The sequence below is a fragment of the Parasteatoda tepidariorum genome, chromosome 1, assembly GCF_982258835.1.
Source record: "Parasteatoda tepidariorum strain Cologne lab strain chromosome 1, Ptep-v5.0, whole genome shotgun sequence".
In the NCBI taxonomy this organism is placed as follows: domain Eukaryota; kingdom Metazoa; phylum Arthropoda; class Arachnida; order Araneae; family Theridiidae; genus Parasteatoda; species Parasteatoda tepidariorum.
This window is the reverse complement of record NC_141755.1, coordinates 17,032,568-17,053,568: the sequence shown is the minus strand read 5'-3', so window position 1 is coordinate 17,053,568 and position 21,001 is coordinate 17,032,568. Positions and strand designations below refer to the sequence as shown.

At 29.3% G+C, this 21,001-nt stretch overlaps 1 protein-coding gene across 2 annotated transcripts in view; it reads right to left on the bottom strand.

Annotated features, from left to right (window-relative positions):
- Window positions 1-21,001, bottom strand: part of LOC107441591 (follistatin-related protein 5) — a 432,229-nt gene that overhangs the window by 48,032 nt on the left and 363,196 nt on the right. For both annotated transcript variants that reach the window (XM_021147212.4, XM_021147214.4), the window contains exons 4-5: window positions 14,454-14,693; window positions 1,471-1,791 (exon numbers count right to left, since the gene is read on the bottom strand). In XM_021147212.4, coding sequence (XP_021002871.1) covers window positions 1,471-1,791; window positions 14,454-14,693 — 561 coding nt within the window. The remainder of the gene's footprint in view (window positions 1-1,470; window positions 1,792-14,453; window positions 14,694-21,001) is intronic.

The window sequence follows — 21,001 nt, the reverse complement described above, 5'->3', positions numbered from 1 at the left end:
ACAAACTCCACCAGCTTCAATTCCATTTTCCAAACGAGATAAAAGTAAATAAACTCTTCAACATTAAAACCGTTGTTCACCCAAATTTTATCTGTTGCCAAAAACAAATGATAATCAGATATAGTGAGATGTTCAGGAGTAAAGAGGATGAGAGAGAACTTCCCAGTCAAGTGTATTAACTTCTTTCGTGGCTCTTTTCGACATATAAGGCCAGGTATTGTCTTGAAAATCACTTCTTTCTTGTTGCTTAATGTCGGCTGTTTCTGACGCTGTGGTGAATATACTTCGAAACCAATGGTTTGACTTCTCTCAAAAAACTCAAAATGCACAATACCAACTCTCGTTCATCGAATATCCATTATTATGAACCTTTTGATACTTAAATTTAACTTTTAATAAAATCAAAATCATTAATTTTTAGTTAACTTAATAGAAGCATCAATCCAGCAAAAATACTTAGAAATGTAATTATAAATGTTTATTAAATCCAGCAGGACCATTTATTGCCATATTTCCGCCTATTTGTGCTAACAGCCCTGAGTTGTTCATAATGCCCTCTGCAGTTTCAGAGATATAGTAAAAAACTAAGAAAAATATAGCAAAAAATAAACCTTGCACTAAGTATTGAAATACAGTCCATACATTTAGAGTCCTTACAGAAGTTTTTTGTGTGAACTCTTATAACAATAATAGGTGTTTTATGTATGAGCCCCTTACCGACCTTATAGGTGCTTTATGTTGGTCAGTCATGTGGTATAATAATATATATGATAGTATAGTATGATATGATATGATAGTTCAGTTGTTACGAGACTCCTTTCAATACGGTATCATGATATTGACAGCACTTTATATCCGCGACTTTTTCTACTAAAGCGTTGCTTGAAAGGATCATGCGTGCTGTCAATACAGTTGATTGTACCTTGCAGAATACTGTCTGGCAGGAACTAGACTAGTGCGGCGAGAGATCAGAGTAAACAACAGCTGTTAAAAAATTGTTCTTATATTTCCTGCAATGTTCGTTTTTTCTATATTTGTCTTAGTTTCATTTTGACTATAGTCTTCCTAAAAACTCGGTATAATTTTAGTAACACAATTTTAGCACAATTTCGCTATAAGTATTTGATATAAGCAGACACAATGCGTTTTATAAAACTAAAGTTCCGTAATACTAATACTTCTATAATAATTTGTGATACATTCTCCTTATAATATATACATAAGAATAATGTAATATTACTTTGAAACGGTATCAAAATTTCTTTTAAATTTATCACTATTTGCTACAGAAAAATAACAAATAGTTTTACGACTGAAATGAATAATATTTATCGAATTTGAACAATGCTTTATTGTTAGAGCTTTGATTATGAGAAATATTGGCTAAGATATTATAAGAATTATTTATGTCTTTAAAATTCCAATTAGTAACACAAAAAACAACAAATTATCCTTATGCTTTCAACATACCAGGCTTTTTAGAATCTGTTAACCTATTGTTATTGAACAACAGTAGATTTTCTTTCATGAAATCATATTCCTGTTGACTGCATTCTCTCTGTGGAGGGACTTCTGAGTCTGTTTCCCCATGGTTTATCATGGTGGTTATGGGTGACATTGTGGTTAGGGGCAGAATGGAGTTCACTGTCCGAGGTTCAAGCTGTGGTGGATTGGTCCATACCATGGCGTCATCTTTTTTGAAGTCTGTTATTGATGGCATGGTAGTTAGCGGTGTGCTGGTAGAAAATTCTTCGGCAGCCATTTCGACTGTCGTTGTCGTTGTATCCAACGCTAAAGAAAAGAATATAAACATATGAATAAAACTCACATTCTAAGGCACATAACTTTTATAAAAGGAAAGTAAATGGCTGAAGTCATTCTTACACTATTATGATCATCCAAGTTTGTTATCTTAAATAAAGGGTTTTATATATTAATCTAAATAAAAATGTAACAAATACTGAAACCTCATTTAGAAGTATTTTCTGTGAGCTCGATAAAACTGGTAATGGCATTTTTGGAGATAATATATCTAAAGTTTTTCGGCCTCATTGTGTTAAAACAGTCATTTTGAGAAGACCGGCTCAAGCTTTAATTATTCATTACAAACATTTATTGGAAACATAAATGAAGTTTGCCTTTAGGAGGGATTGGAAATTGGCAACAGTTATTCAATAAGTAGCATCAGCAAAAGCTACAAACTTTTGCTTGTCTTGTAGTTTTATATCGAGTCTTTCATAGGGAATTGGTAGCAAGGTTGGTTGGAATGGTTACTTTTCCAACTGAAAGTAAGAAAAAGAGAAAATTCAAATATCTTGATAGGTCTGCTACGTGGCGTCATATTTCCTAAAGGGAACTTTGTTTATGATTAATATTTTAAAGAATGATTGCCCATTAATTCTAAAAAATCATCTTTTATTTGGAAATTATTTGCTTATGAACTTCAATGAAAGTAAAAGCATATTTGTTGAAAAATTAAGAACAAATAAAAAAATTAAATAATAAGAAATCAATGTTTGAAAACTTAATAAACCTGCACACTTTTAATAATGAGGCAGAGAACAATCTTCAAATTAAATGTGGAAAAATTCCTGATAAAATTGCCGTACTTTATGCTAATGACGTTTCTGTTAAAAAAAATAATCTAGGTTAATAAAACCAAAATATACAATATTTAAATCATTCATATGGTGATATTTCGCAGGAAATTCTGGTTTTCAAAATTTTAGTTTTCATTATCACACATTTAGTAAAAAAAATAATAAAATATCACAATACAAAATGCTTCGGTAAAAATTACCGAGCTTTTTGGTGAAGCCAGAAACATGGTAAATTTTAAAATTTTCAGGTTGTTTCGACTATTCTTTATTTTTAAATCTTTTTTAATCAGATATTCTTTTTTTTCAAATACATGATTCTTTTTTTACAGTTCAACACGTAAATAATATGCAACTGGCAAACAGCTTAACATATAGTTTAATTACAAATATATGGCGAAGAAATTTATCGTTATATCGAAGTTTTATCACTATAAAGTTTCTAAAAAATCACTTGTTGTATTGAAATAAATTGCTAACAAATGAATGCACAAGTTAATTTTGTACTACTGAGATTCCTTTTTTTATTAATTCAAATATACAGTGATAGCCATCTCTTGCCCCCAGATCACCTAAAATTGGACGGTTATAGCCGTTATATGAGGCAATAAGTAAAAGATAATCAAATAATAAAATAATGTGATAGAAATGAAAGAAAAAACGAAGGAAAGTAACTGAAAAAAAATCAATTATAACTGTTGATTCTTCTTTAATATTAAAAATCTCTATTTTCTATATTACCTTAACACCTTCTATATTACCTTAACATAAAATCCGATTATGTATTTAAATTTGTGAATTATCCCCTGTCAGATATTTTTTACTTATTGAACTGTTAATTCAAAACAATCATCATATAGATTTAAATACGTAAAAATTTAAAAGTCAGGAAATTTTTATAACAAAAAGGAAAAAAACTTAAAAAATGTCTCTCTATTATGAAAATTCCACATTTTATTTAAACTTATTCAATATTTCATTAAAATTTGGTAATTGGGTTCAATATTTTTTAATAAAATGATAATTATAATAATTATAAGGAATTTTAAGAATTTCGAGAAAAAAATACAACTTGCGAGTAGCTTGAAATTTTTTTACGAAAGTAAATTAGCACATGGCCTTCATATGATAAATCACCATTTCGATAACTCTGAATTACTGAAATCTTAATATGAATCGTTTTTTGCGAAAATGACATCATTAAACTTTTTAAAGTAACAAGTTTGAGTCATATGAGATTTGTTACTACATATGCTTAAAGTATTAAACAAGGTGAAGGATCACTAAATTTTGATTTTATTAAAATCCTGATTAAATGATTGAATTTTTTTTCTTCATAAAATTGCTGAACAGCACTGAGATTTCAAAGAGTCATAAATCTAGTAAAATGGATAAGAAGCCTTACATTTATTTGGCTATTAGATGCCGGTCCTTATTTACATCAAACTGCGCAAATCTAGAATATTAATTAGGTTTTATCATTATTTAATCAAAAATGGAGAAAAAAATCACGAAGGGAAAAGGTTTTGCTGTTGATTATTCTAAAACTAGATAAAATACTTGATTAGCATCGTAAATTTAAGCATTGCGGTACTGATCAACAAATAAAACAGTGTACTACTAACTTCATCGGCCTTCTAGTAACGTGATAGTTTCCTCGCCATCAGCGCAGAAAATAGCGAGGAAACCAAAGGAGTAAAGGAACCAAAACTTTTTGAAGAAAAAAAAAATACAATTTTAAGTTTGTTCATTTCAATCGGCAGACATTTCAGAGATTTTCGGCTCGATTCCGGAATACGATAGATGCAACCAGAGTCTATCGTGAAATGCGAGGAGATAGGTACAGCTGTATCATTGTGCTCTACCACTGTTTTTAAATCAGAAAGTGAAGACAGAAGTTTTGAGTTTTTAAAATCACACATATCCAATGAGAAACCTGCAAGTGACGTAGTGAGGGTATCTCATTCCTGACTGGTTGTTGAAGCGTGGCATATGTTTACGTTCGCAACTGTTCTTTCCATTCCATTTCGAGTAAGCCAAACTCGCCAAGTATCAATTCTCTTAAGTGACACATTTTATATTCTTTTACAAAGATTTCAATTCTTTCACTACATATTTCTTACTTAACACAAAGACTGGCACGAAGACGTGTAGAACATAAACAAACTAATTATGGATCGAAGTTGCCAGGCACACAAAATAAAAATATAGCACGATTATAATAAAACACATAAATAAATAATAAATCTAAGTTAAATAAAAGACAGAGACGAGAAAGAATTATATTTCAACAAATTTGATGTCTGATGCGGAGCTGTATTTAATTAACTTCACGTTAATTAATATTTTAACTTATGCGAAGAAAATTAGCCATTTTGTTTATAGGCGATCAGCTGTCACTGACCACATAGGTCATATGTGTGGGTATCTGTGATCTTCTGGAAGTGCAAGTACCCAATTTCTGTTTTTATCTCCAGAAATGCTAAAGCATAAAAGTATTCCAAAACTTTACCAAAAGATTGCCTATTCGGCATTTAATTTTATCATTTTTTAACATTATTTCGCGCATTCTCATTGGGCGTCTGTTTCAAATTTCCATCACGAACATTTTATTTTTGCTTACTTTGCGTAAAAGAAACAGATAATTAAAGAACTACCGATAAATTTAATTTTTGACTTAATAGAGCTGTAAGCTACCAAAAATGACTAATGTTATAATTTAAATTATTGATAAAATTTTTTCGTCTGCAGTTTGAATTGTAGCAGTACTTAATTCTAATCCATGCAAAATATTCGTTTTTACATATTTCTCCCGAACGAGCTAATTAAAAGGTTTTTAACGGTTTTCTGGATTTGAGACTAAAGACGCAGTCCAAATTTAAGGCTTAATAAGTTTTGGATTTAAGAGAAAAACACAGACAAATATATTTTCTCAATTTAAAGAACCTTAACTACAACTTCCATTAATAAATAAAACTTTATTATTACTTCTAACAAAAATCAATAAACTTAAATCATGAGTAGTAATCGTAAGAGTTTTTTCTGGCATAAATCTTGAAAAATGCTTAACATTTACATAAATATTCGATAAATGTGGAATATATTCTGCTCTGTATGCGAATTGGTTACCGAAATTTTTGATAATAAAAAAGACAATACTTTATCGATGGAGTATTTATTTTATGTATCTTTAGGGTAAATCCATCGTTCACTTTGAGAAAAAATGTTCTTTTTTTGCTATAGTTCGATATGACGTCATGAAAATCTATTCAGCCAGTCACGAACTGCGATCTAGGTATAGAATTTCGTGCTTACAGACAATCTACCAGCTGTAACTAACTGAAGAAGAATTTACTTAGCAAAAAACTCAGACAAATAGAATTTTCTTGTAAGTGTTTTATACGAGAAAAGTTCTTATTTATAGCTTTTTTTTGTCTGGTTAAGTATTTCGGTTTCAATGTCCTGCATAATATAAATAGTTTTAGAAATAGTTCTCTTTTCAAGCTTTGCATTTTATTGATTTATCGTCATTATCATTTATACTTTACTAACGACTGAGAAGTATTGGATGTTTTTCTGCGGCCAATACTTACATAAGACGAAATTAGATATAAGTGGCAACCTACTTATATTTTATATTTTTTATCTCTTTAAAAATAATGATATCTATAGTTAAAACTAAAGGTATATCGATTAATCAAACTATGGATAGATCACGGCTATGGATAGATGAAGCTGTGAATACATTTGTATAAATGAAATTATGAATGAAACGATGGATGAATCTATAGATGAAAATATGAGTCCAGCTATGATGAAACTATGAATATATTTATGGATGAAACTATGCATATATATATAATTCTCTTACGAGGCTCCCAAATTTTGGCTGTATTTTTTTTCCGCCGGTGGCAACGTTTGCTTTGTTTTGTTTACGTTACTATTTCTCTTACACGGCGAATCGACCCATGATTGCCGCTAAAAATGTCACATGCCAAATCTAACTGAGGTGGCTCAACATATAGCGCTTTTAAAATTGGAAACTGAAATAACCAGAGAGCATCAGCTGCGGCAATCTCATAGCTAAGCAGAAGTGAGTAGTCTTTGTCGATAGATCTCTATTTTAGTATTTTGTCGAAAGCGCTTTTTTTTCACGAATTTATATATTACGAATTTATTTGACGATTTTTGATTTAGATCACGAATTATACTATAGCACATTTCTAATAGGTTTAACGAATTGCATGTCATTTATTTGAATTCAAATTTATTTTAATGACTTAGTACTTATTAAAAAGATGTAATTTTTTTAAAAAAAAAATTATATGGATTTGAATGATTGTTTTGAATTCTTAGAATTTTGCGCATTTGCAATGTGATTAAGTTAGTAGCGAGCGTACTAGTATGTTAATAATATTCTAAACTTATTTTTACTTCAATAAATTCCATTATTTTTGGGGTTTGTTAACAAGTGTTCAAAAGCTTTAAGCAATAATTTTTTTTAAGATAGTTAGGGAAAAATTCTAGTTTTATTTAATATGGAAAGATCTTTTTTTTGTTAAATACGAATGTAAGCAAATGAAACAAAATTTAAATAGAATGCATGAAATGTATTCTTAATATTATACTTTGAATTTTAAACAAATTATATTTTTAAAAAAATTCGAACAAATTACTGTAAAAAGTACTGGCACCCTGAATACAGCATTCTTAAAATCCATTTTACCATAATATTCATTTCTATTTCAAACTTTTGTACCGTAATTTTCACAGAAAAATTTAATTACAGTGAATTTTAAAGTAAATATTACTGTAAAATTACAGTATATCAAATTCTTTGTTCCGGAAAATTGAACGATAAAAATGGATTTTATGGTAAAAATACCATAATTTGATCTAGAATTTTCGACAGCGGCACACTAATCGCACCTAAATACTTGTTGAGATTTTATTACATCAAAAAAAATTAATATATTAATTTGACGTAAAACTAATTTTCAGCAAAAAGTCTCTAAAAACTAAATAACATAAGTTTCAACCATAATTAAAGATATAGTTAGGAAGAAATTAATGCTTAAATTAGAGTAAATTGGAAGAAATATTAGAACCGTTACTTAGCTTGATTTTTTTAATGAGATTAAAAAAAGTTTTCATCATCAATAATAAAATGTTCATTAAAAAAGACAGTAAACGAAGATTGAAATGAATATCCTACCAAAACAAAGATCTGATTTTCTTTCAGAAGGTTAAAGTCTTAATTTATACTTGTACGACACTATTACATTTTCCTAGAAAGTTTGAAAAAACGTAATTATGTTGATGGAAAATCTTCACCATTTTTATTGTTTTAGGTTGAATAATTGATAAAAAGAAAATATTTAACTTATTAAAGGTTGTTAAACATGGAGAAGAACTTAAAATATGAAAAAATACGAAAAGGGTAAAAATTTGTATCATGAATAATAAATAACATATTTTTTTTAAGGTTGTGATTTATTACGAAAAAAATTAATCCCCTTCTTAAGTTTACGTGAAGGCTTTTATTTCAATATATTTTTATCTTGACTTTGTTGGAAAACAAGAAAAATTGCTTATAAGTTCTTTTTTTAATTTTTCTAACACTTAATTGGAAATTTGGAAAAGAAACGTGTTTTTTATAAATAAAAACTTTTAAACATTTTAGGTTAATTAAAATTTTAAGCATTGAAAAAACATGAAGATTAAAAAAATCGTTTTTGAAATTTTTTAGTGTATTGATGAAAAATTTAAATTTTTTTAAATGAATAAAAACAGTTTTCCATAAATGGTATTTAGTAAATTTCAGTTCTTAAACTCTTAAATATTTTCGCAAAAAAAGTTGACAGTTTTTCTTTTTTAGCGGAAAGTTTTTAATAAATATTTTGCAATCATAATGACAAGAATAACTTGACTTGAATAATTAACAGCGTGATTTTAAGTCGTATACTCGTATAATGCTCAATTATACTGCTTTCTAAACTATTAAAAAAATTAAATCTTATAATTTTTTATTTTTTAAACACAATAGTTAATCAGCAGCGTAGGTGTATAACACAATACCGAAAACTAGAAACTGGCGAAGACAGTAACATTTTAATACGACTGATACTAATCTTTTTGATGTCGATTTTCATACATTTTAATAGAATTCTATAATTAGCATAAGCACACTGATAATCATTTTATATAATAAATTTAAATACAAGGGCGAGTCCAATAAAAGTGAGACGAGTAGTTCGTTCCATTATTTGCGACGCATGCACGTAGCTCACAACCATCTCACAATTACTGAATTGGCACATAGCTATAAGAATAAAAGTTCTTTAATGGTCTCATATATTAGATTAAGCATTGTTGCGTGACACAACGGACTCTCCAAAAGATGAATATGTTACCCAATACGTTATTAGTAGCCGTATGGCTGCCGTGTATGGTGAAAATAGCATTCCATTGGCCATTTTAAAGCGTTGGAGCAAACGATTTAAAAAAAGGTTGGAAAATCTGTTCGAAAAAGATGATCATAGCCACCGTGCAATCAACCCAATACAATTGCACAGTTTAATGAGTTGATTAAACAAGAAAGGCAAGGGAGTAAGATACGTTGCAACACCCACCATACACGCCTGACCTGTCAACTTGCAATTTCCACATTTTCGGGGAATTGAAAGTATAGCTCGAGGGAACCCAAATTCACGTCAGGTGATGACGTGAAGGAGCCAGTTACAGGCATTTCCAAGCTGTAACCTCTAAAAAATTTCGTGAGAAGGGTAATGCGCGATTCGTTAGTCAATGGGATAAATGTCTAAAAGCTGAATGGAACTTTTAAATAAAAGTTCTCCACTTGTCATACTTCCACATTGGCTCATTTTCACTTAATTCGTCCTCGTACATTTAAGCTATGTTAAAAAGAGGTTGCAAATTAATATTTCAACGATAAATTACAGAAACGGTCGTTAATTCTGATCAATTAACTTTGAAACCCATAAAAACACAAGTGGTGTTAATATGGTCTAAAATTAGTTTATTAAATTTGTTTCTCATGTTGAACAGTACACTGTAAAAGATTCCGGATCAAAATACGGTAAAAAGTACTGGCACTTAGGGAGGCCGATACTTTTCACCAAAACATCCATTTTTACCGGTACAAAAATCTGATATAATTTTCACAGTAATACTTACCGTAAAACTTCTGAATCACTCTAGTTAAATAAATGCTACTGTAGTAATTAAGGTATAATAATTTACGGTAAAAATGGATGCCATGGTAAAAATATAATTCAAAATTAATTAATATAAATAAGAATATTAAAAAATACATTTCATTGTATATAATTTTCTTCTGTAAAAACTGAAAATAACATTATATTTTAATTAAAAGAGCTAGACAAGCTTTATTCAAATTACATAGCTTTAAATAATATTGAATGTTTTATATTATAAACAGCTAATGTATCGTGTCTTTTAATTAATAATTTTTTTAGCCATATTTCTTAATCTTTTTTCAAAAAAGAAAAACATTTTTGTAGAAAAAAAAGTATTTCTGAGCCTAAATGGCAAGATAAATTTAACAAAATAAAATAATACATTGGAATTTATATATTGCATTCTCGTTTCTGGGATTATATCACTAATGTCTGCTGAAAGACATTTTAAAACTACTGAATTTCATCAACGATGGAAATTAACTTTGCTGGCACTAGTTAAACTCTCCTTTTAATATAATGCTAATTTCTCTTAACAATATAAGGCTATATTTCTATGGTTTTGAAATATTAGTTGACAAAGTTTTGGTGGTTGTTCCGCTTGAAGTTTAACTTGAACCATAATTGCATACTTTAATGAGTGAGTGAGCAGGTGAAAATAGTTTGCTGAGAGTTTTAGGATATTTTGGAGGTAAACATGTGGTGATCCAAAACTCGAAATATTATTTCTATCTGCTAAGTTCCTATTCAGAACTGCACAGGCATGTAACATGAAGAGAATTTCATTACCTTAATTTGATGTAAATAGCACTCTCCTTTACAATAAAGGCCGAGGAATGTTAGGTGTGATTTAAACGTTAGGTGTGATGAAATTATCAAGGGTAGTTGAAAGATCAGAATTAAGCATTTTAAAAAAACTATTTATAAAAATCTCGGTTTAACGAGAAAAAGTCATTTTTCAGGAAAAAAAATACAAGTTCTACAGGAAAAACTGAAAGAAAAGCTAAAGAATTAGTTAAACTTACATATTTACCTATCCCTTTGGTATATAATTTCACAAAAATTTGATTTCTTTCGAAGCTGTGAATACTGTATGAACAGTAAAATGCGCCAAAAGATTGCATATTAGTTACTTATACTCTTTTATATATAGTAAATAAAAATTTCATCAAAACATTGCAAAGACCTCCACTTCAAACCGTTTAATTAAAAAGACAATCATTTAAGTTTGAAGTAATTTCACAACAGCCGTGGTTTAGTCTAATGTAACTGTACCCGTGTTAATGTCAGATAGTCGGCGATTGCAAAGAAAATAAGTAATTTTTTTTAAACGCACGTACTCACAATTGGGTATAATATGAAAAAAACACAACTACTTCGATTTAGTAGGAACAACATATGACGCAATGCTATACGAATGGAATTTAGTTGTTGTTTATTTAGTTATTGTTATTAGTAGTTGTTGTTATTTGTTTTAGTTGTTGTTGTTTATTTAGTTGTATTTAGTTTCAATAACTTTTCTTTATAATGCAATAAAATCTGGCGAGAAGCTATTTAAACGATCGAACACTTCGTTTGTTTATTTGTGGCTTGAAGTTAGGCTCGCAGAAAATGCCGTTCATGGGTTAAATTTAGTAGGAACAACACAACCTGTGACGTAGGCTATATTATACCCAATTGGGTGATTCTCACGAAACATGACATTCACTGTCCCTTGCTCCAAGATCTAATACTATACTACTAAAAGAACATTTTTTCTAAAAAAATTAATAAATAGCATTGCTGTTAGCATTTTAAAATGACTTTGCACTAGCATCGACTGTTTTGTATACTTAAAAAATTTAATTGAATATCAAAATGTCATTTTCCTGGCATGTCCCAAACAATATTTCCAATAATAACTAGCTTCAAAACTTCCCATACATTTTTCGAAATCTAATTTTTTTTATCTTATCCTATGTAAGCATTTCTAGAATATACGCAGAGGGTATTGTTTACTAAAACTTCGTTTAAAAAAATTTTTTCTGTCAATAATTTGTTTGTCCCATGAAAATCTGTCATTTTCCTGACTACTTTTATTTAGTGATTTATAACCAAAATAGATAGCGCCAGGAATCAATATCTTATGTTAATAGATTGATTAGATACCCTCCTATATGAACATGTCTTGTTGTATGAATAAAGAACCAATTTTCTGGTTCAAAATCTATTTCAAAAAATTTTACAAGCTGAGTAGGTTTTTATGCTGTCATTTTCCTGGCTTCTGGAAATCATTAATAACAAAAACTACATAGATTCATCTGAGTTATTTTAAGAAATACTGTTGTTTTCTGCAGAATATAAACGTCTTCGGCCAAAATATTAAATTAAAGTAAAGTTATATGCTGACGCCCGGTGGCTGAGCGGTAGCGCTTCGCGCTGTCGTGCCACAGGTCCCTGGTTCGATCCTCGGGCCGGGCAAGGTTCACTCAGCCTTTCATCCCTTCAGTGGGTCGATAAATGAGTACCAAGCATGCTTGGGAACTAAACACTGGGGGTTCCGCGTTCGGCTGACCACCTGACCGGAACATCTGCCGGAACATCTGCTCCTGCACCCCAGAGCCCAAGGTCAAGAAAACTGAGATAGACACAGTAGGCCTTGGCCCTCTATGGGCTGTCGCGCCACTGAGTTTAGTTTAGTTTATATGCTACAAAATGGCGAATTTGTCATTGTCCTGGGTGTTATTTTCCTGGCTTATGAATGCTAGGACATTGAAGTGTTACCAGAAATTCTTTTTAACTGCTAATACTGTAAAGGGGGAAAGCAAATATTAACCTAATACCAAGTTTATGTATGATTGTAATAAGCTTGGGAAAGAAACAAAAATTTTTTTGTTTCTTTCTTCAGTGGATAAAAAGAATTAATTTAAGCTATTTATGGTCCATCTAACATAAAGGCTTAAGTTGAGTTACTTACTATTAACTTAAAATGACTGTTTTTAAAACTTCTATGGTAATATATCATTTTCCTGGCATTCAAGATTTGGTGAATTTCTATTTTATTTTTTTTCTCGAGCAAATGCCAATAAACTACACTGCTGTCTATAAGATATTAATAAGTGTAGCTAAAAAGTATACAAAAAAATTTAGATTGTTTTGAAGACTTTAAATTTGAAGAAATTTTTTGGTCCGAACTGTCATGTTTCGTGAGAATCACTCAATTACTATTAAAATACCATCGTTTATGTATGTTGTTAAGCTTTAGCAATGAAGGAGGAAGTAATTGTGAAGACTTTTCCGTTCCAAAAGCAAATTTTTTTAATCTCTAAAAATTGGGATTAATTAAACAATTATTTGAAAATTTATATTTTCTTTAAGAAACTGGAGTGACAAAAGCATTCCAAATTAGCAAATATACCAACTTGCAATAACCAATTAGCCAATAACCAATTAGCAATAACCAATATCTTGCAATATGCCAACAGATCATCGGTGCAACATTTTAGTTAAAAAAACAGCCTTAAATTATTTCAAGCTTTTATTATAATTATGCACTTATATTATATACAATGTATATTATATATACTATATATTTAGTATAGATTATATATCAACATTTATAATATATACTAAATATATTTTACATGATAAGCTTCTATGAAGTTAAAGTCTAATGCTCTATTTGAATCACGACTCCTCAGTGGTTATTGCCTCTGATAGCTATCATTCTGAAGGTCTAGGGTTCGATCTCCAGTGGCGATTTGAAATTTTTTTTAAGACAACCTTTTACAAGAAACCTGCTTTTGAGTGTCTACTTTAAAGAATAATTTTAGAATTAATTTAACGTTTAAATAGAACGATAAGGGGTGTTGTGGTGTTTGAATCGAATAATAGTGCTATAGTGGTACCAGTTAGTTTATTGAATTAATAATTAATTCATTTGTATTCGACGATTGGTGCTTGATGATGATGATTGATGACGATTGATTGTCGAAATTATTCTTTAAATATGACCAATTCTTGTCATTTTGCATTGTGTTTAAAATATTTCGACCTTTTTACAAATACAGTTTAAGAAATTTCAGACAAGATTATCTTTTAAAACTGTTCTAGTCGATACGCATCTAATTTTAATGTATTAAAAACTAATAGAAATTGTGTCCTGGGCATTCATAGGCTAAAGAGTTTTAAATTTTGTTGCGTGCTAAAACATTATATAATATTCAATATGCTGCAACTCCAAGGTGGAACTTGGACAGATCATCGTACTTAATAGATTCAATTACACGATATTACGGTTTAATTCTTATGGAAACGTGAATTTTACGCCAAACACCAAATTAATGACACCAAATTAATTACAAACGTTTTAAAGCCAAATTAATGTTGCATCGAATTCTCTCGATATTAAGGTTTTATGTACTGATATCATGTTTCAATGTTGAACAGATTTTTCTAAGAGAGTACCAAATACTCCGAGAGATTACGAAGCTTCTCGTAGTGTGAGCAAAAAATAAATAAATGATAAATTACAAAAGCGCTAATCAAATAAAAAATTCAGTGTTTCTAAAGTCTTACATTTATAATTAAATTTTTCTGTTTTGTTTTGAGATTTTGTTTTCATAGTGATATTTTTCCATCGTGAAAGTGTTTTTACCTTTCTTTTTCAGGCACAACCTCTTGTGGTCAATGGCAATTGGACTATCCGTGAGACAGGCTTCTCTATGTAGCTCACAGTGGTTTACGTAATATCGTCCATCTGTTCCGCAAACGGGCTTCTTTCTCTTTTTACAATATTTGTGGCAGGTGCAAATGGCATCTCCCTCGCTGTTAACTTCACACTCCCGCCAGCGTCCACACGTTGACCGGCTGCACTTGTCCTCTTTAGACAAAACATCTGCGATAGAAAGTTGACAATTATTAGAATTTCGAAAATAAAATTTTGAAAAGAAATACATGGAGAAAAGAAAAATTCTGGTAAAACTACCGTACCTTATAATAATGACGTTTTTGATAAAACAATTGTTTTAATTAATAAAACCATAATTCTAATTATTAAAAGCGAAATATACGGTATTTAAACTATTCGTTCCGTTCATGTTGTAACGGTTTATGGTAAATTCTGGCTATTAAAATTTTTATTATCAAACATTTATAAAAAATGTAAATTAAATAGTAAATTTAACCTAATAAATGGTTTTTATGCCATGGTTTAAGGTATCATAATGAATTTCCCAATTTTACCAAATTGCAACACATAATATAAAACCATATTTAGTTGAGAATTTTACTAAAATCATTATTATCAACACGCTTTGGTAAAAATTACCGAGCATTTTGATATAGCCATAGAGCAGGGCTCGAAAAACCACCCGTCCTCGGCCGTCAAAAATTCCTTGCGGACAGCAAATTTCTCGAATCCGACGTCCGCGCGGACGGCCATTTTCCCGTTAATATTCGTGATACATTTTCAATTTTTGTAATCTTACAAGAGTCTAGCGCCTCACTTCTAAAATGACCCTCTAATCTAGAAATACAGCAACATACTGCGCTCTTTGGAATTGATGTTTACTCTGTCTTGGAGTACTGCAGTGATTGAAAGAGGCTTTTCAGCAATGAGCTTACAAAAAAACACATTACGTTCTGGTCTTAAACAAGAAGCGTTAAACGCAATTATGAACATCCACCTAAATGGAAAACCCCTTTCATATTTCTGTGCAGAAACCTCTGTAAATCATTGACTTGATTGTGGAACTGTCTAACGTCATATTTGTTTCATTTAAAAAACGAAGCACCCTCGGATAAATTGACATTCCAGATAACTTGACCTTTGTCATTTAAATTATTTCATAAAAGAAATTAATTATTTCATAAAAGAAATACTAGGTTTTACTATTATTTGCAATCCTAGTAACTACTAATTCATTGTGCAATCTATATAAATGTTTGTAATAAGTAAGAGAAAATTATATTTTTATTTATTTAGAAGTTACGGGCTAGTTTCAAAGGAGGACGGGTACATTGTTGGACAAGCCGTCCTCGGGGACGGGTAAAATTTTTGACTTTCTTCGAGCCCTGCCATAGAGCCAGAAACAGTAAATTTTGCCATATTTTGGTAGTTTTGACCATACATTTTTTCTCAGTGTATAAAAATTAATAAATAGCAAAAAAAACATTTTCAGAGACGTAAAAGAAATTTTTTTAACAGAAATAAATAGCAATATTTACTATAATTGTAGAAAACTAAAAATAATAATTCGAATAATTTGAAATTGCACTAACATTTTTTACAAATAAATCTTAAATACCTTTAATATCGATTATATAAATCTTTAATATTAAATGGAAAAGTTTTTGTATCTGTGCATTTGTGTGTCTCTTTAATAACTCCAGTACCGTTTGTGCTCTCGCATATAGAAAGCAAAGAGACAGCGGATACAAAAAGTCATTTTAGCTTCCGATTTAAAAAATAGTTTACAAATTTCAATTGGTGCCTTTGAGTGGAATGTGCAAAAAATCTCAACCCGAATCCCAATCTTTAACTTACTCAAGCTAAATTTCGTCCTTAAGCTAAAATTTTTAACGACCCTTTATTTTAATCAGTGAATAGTTTCCTTGATTCGACGAAAAGAATTATTTATGATTCGGCTCAATGAATCGTTTTAATGTTTTGAATCATCGAATAATTTAATGATTTGCATCCATTGAGTGTCAGTCTAATCCATACTAAATAATTTAATGATTCGAATCAATTAATAATGATAATGAATATGATTAAAGTCGATGAATGCTTAAAATAAATGAATGTTTAAAATCAATTAATAATTTCAATGATTTAAATCATTTAATAACTTCAATGATTTAAACTAACAAGTACTTTTATTTTTTCGTAACAACTAATAATTTTAATGATTTGAATCAATAAATAATTGATAATTATAATTGAAATCAATGTAGAATTTTATTGATTTGAAAAAGTGAACAATTTGATTGATTTGAAACAGTGAACAATTTGATTGATTTGAAACAAAAAGTAATTATGAGTATTTGAATCCTCAACTGTGTGCCAAAACTTCAGTTCATAATAAATAGTTTTAATAATTCTAATCAATGAGCAATTTGAATGATACAAATCAATGAATATATTTAATCATTTAAATCATCAGTTGAGTGTCAAAACTTTAGTTCCTGATGAAAAATTAATGACTATTACAAAAATAACGACAAATAAAGAACCCAAAGGAATTAATTTATTCAAACATCAAATAACCATTTTCTGGCAGAAATCACCGGTGCTTTACATAAAGTTGATTCACCGAAATGGCGATAATGAAGTGAAGTTAATCAGCAAGAGATTTATCACCCGAATTAAATAATGCGCGGAGCTTGTGTTACCAAAATCATTAAATACAGCACCCAAAATAGTTACAAAGATTCCCCCACAACGACTTGGAATGGCCAAATATCTCATACAAAATATCTTTCTCACAGCGAGATGAAAATGAAGTCGCAAGGAAAAGGAAATTAAAGCACTTCAGTAAGAACAAAAGAATTCCAAATTCAAATTCCGCCTAATGTTCTTTTAATCACAAAATCGATGCCAATTCCAGAAAAGAAGGGAAAAAAATCTGAAAAGGTGACACGGTGAATAACAAAAGGTTATATTTTGTGAATGGGTGATTGCCCAGTTTAGTTGCTGCGCTGTATCTCAATCTTCATTTGTGATTATTAAGAAGGAAGAGTTATCATCATTTGGCAGTTAGGGGAAACATCATTCCCATTTCTAATTGCGCCAAATTTGGCGCAGAGAAACGTTATGTTATCTGTTTGTTCTTGGCACCCAACCAACGAATATATGTATAAGACAAGCGTGATAACAGTTTGGGAAACTAGCCAAAAGGAAATACAATACAAAGATAAAAACCAATGAAATGGTTATTAATTTTAGTTTAAATTGCGATGAGTGTATGTAATTAATGCCTTTAAATATTTTTAGATTGGTTACTGCAATCTAAAGTTTTTTAGACTTTAAATGATTTTTTTACCAGAAACTAAATATTGAGAAAATTATAATGGGTATTTAAATATGACGAAATTTATCTTAATGTAAACTTATATTTAATGCTGAAACCGATGCAATAATATCTACACCCTATTGAATAAACTTTTTGAACAGCTTAATAATTAATATAGAAAAATTGTCGAATATATGATGAATATGAATATTTATATTATTATTTTTTTTAAAATAATGGTGTACTTGCAACTAGCGAAGAAGTCAAGAGTTTAAGCCTAACCATGTGAATTAAATTTGGTTTAATTGGATACTTGTGAGTGACGTCACGTGTGTGCGTCGACCCTGTTGGTTGCTGAATCGACAAATGCCACGATATACCTACCATGAGGTCGCCTGCAGTTATAAATACAGTTTTTTATTTCAGCAATTAAAACATATTAAGAGTTTAGAGCAACCTAGTGATGAGACAAATTTTTTCTTCAGGGGACATCTTGTATCAAACTATTGTTCAGCATTGCAGCCACATATGTACGTTAAGAATTTTCGGAATTTCCAGAAGATAACAGCTCAATATGTATAAACGTCTTATTATTATCGTATTTTTTCAAAAACACTTCTCTGAACGAATTGAAAATGTGGATTGTAATTGTATTGCCTCAAAACTTTCATATACATCTTATGCGATGTCTTAAAATAAGTGTCCAAACAGGGGATTTATCAGATAATGCGTTAATATACCTCGAAAAGTGCAACTTGTCAGGATCTTGTGTTAGGAAAATTACGCTTTTATATTTCATATAAACAGTTTTTCCCTCCAAAAGAGTTTCTTGAATGATTTTGAAAATGTGACTCATTATTATTATATTGCCCCATTCTTTACATGCTCCAAAAATAAGAGAAATAGCAAAGGTGTTTGAAATGCTTTAAAAAGTTGTCAATGGGCTATATGGCAAATTAATGCTACTATCCGCAATTGTTAAAAATATCACCGTAAATTAGTTTCTAATTTTAAAATTTCGGAAGTACTTCGGAGTAGCTTTTTTTCAAAAACTTAGATTCTAAAATTGAGAAAAAGTGCCCAATTTTATGCAATTAATCTCCAACTCTATAAGCAGATCGAAATACTTTTTTCTTAAATAAAAAAATTACATTCTAAAACCTAGACAAGCATTCAATTTTCATTAGATTGGTTTCTAACTCAATAAGTATTGCGGTATACCTTTCTTTTTTTTAAAAGTAAATTTACATTTTAAAATGGAGAAAAGTATCCTAATTTCCACAGATTAGTCTATAACTCTAAAAATACCTCAGAATATTTTTTTATGACTTGAATTCTAAAATGGTACCCAACCTTCTGAGCAGATACTTTTATGAAAATTGAAAATAGCAGATATTCTTTGGCACACTTTTTCAAAGTAAAACAGAATCCCGCATATATATATATATATATATATATAATTATATAAATTAAAAATATCGGAGTAGGTTTTATCAATCGTTATCCTTTTTTCATTTCTAAATTGGAACTGAAATCAACATTAAATAAAATATTTTTCATCAAATACTCCTGAAAATATTATTTTTATGAAATTTTATTTTGTTTAATTTGAAAGACAAAACACACACTGCAAAAAAAGAAGAAAAAAAATCCAGTTACAATCTTGCATGCAACGAGAGAGGAAAAAGAACGTCTTTGCAACAATGAAACGTTTAAACATAATTTGAGAAATGAGTATTGTTTTTCTATTTAATGTATTTCCAAATATATCCCTCATCTGATGTAATGCACTTACACGCACTCGGCTTAAAAGATGACAGGAGTAAAGGTTCACATGCAATCATGCATAATCACTTGAATTAAAAAAAATATTAAAAGTGTTAAAATTAACAGTAACCCCTTTTACACTAGAATATACAAATCTAAAGTTAGAATAATACATTTAATAAAATTATATAAGTGTTAAGCATATTTTTTAAAAAACTTAATGTCAAACAATGTTAATGAGAACTGTCAACAACTCTACAAAAAACTTTTTAAAAACAAACCACTCATATTATCATCAATTGATTAAAAAAACAATCTTCGTTTACTTATAAAAACCAAAGTACTAATATTCAATTCAATTTGCATTTTAAAAAGAAAATAAATAAAACGAAAAACTGATTAAATTTTCTTAGCACACAACAAATAACGCCAAAAAAGTTATAGGAAAAAAAAATCTAGTTTAAAGAAGCCAAAGGCTGAAATAGAGCAATTTATTAATGATTTTGTAAAGCAAAAGTTTTTTTCCCCTTCATCGAAAACTAATCTACTAACAAGATATGTTTTTGCATTATTTAATCTTCAAGTACAAAAGGAAGACAGCTTAAATTAGATAGGAAAATATTCAAGAGAAGATAATTATTCATAAAAAAATCAATCATCTGGCGTGTTGCCAAAAAAGAAATAAATTTTGAGAAGAGAATCGTTTGCCATTTTAAGTGAAATATGTTTTCCCGCCTTAAAGCAATCTTTGCAGAGAAGCAACATTGCACGATTCTGTACTTGAATGATTAAGTTACATAAGATTGTTCTAAATTCTTTTATTTTGCGATTTAGTTATAGTAAAACACATCCCTATTAATTACTTGATTACTGTAAAAAATTATCCCTGACCAAAATATTTTGTACGAATAATGAGCCAAAACTAAAGAATGAAATATATTATTTTTTTTAGTTTAGTGCACACTTGTTTCTGCAGTGGATTAATGGCTTTATTTATACGGGTAAGAAGAAAAAAAAAACATTCAATGCACACAAAGCAAGAAAATTCCATTTAATTAAATTAATTTACGAAAAATAAGTTATGATATAAAGATTGAAATTAATATACGTATAGAGAATAACGCAGAAACAAATGTTTTCGAGTTAGTTGAAGCTACACAAAATAATTAACTAATTAAAATTAAATCTTATTCTTATTTATCAATTCGTAAAATCGTTATTGTTACTACCGTTAAACGTTAGTTTATTTAAAGAAAAATTTATGTTCATTTAATTGAGGGAAATAAATAAAAACTTTGAAATTATGGTTATTTTTTTAAGATAATGCATTTGTTTGAAATCTGTACTCTGTAAAAAATTCCGGATCGAATTACGGTATAAAGTATCATCACTTTATGTGCATCATCTGTATAATCAATTTTAC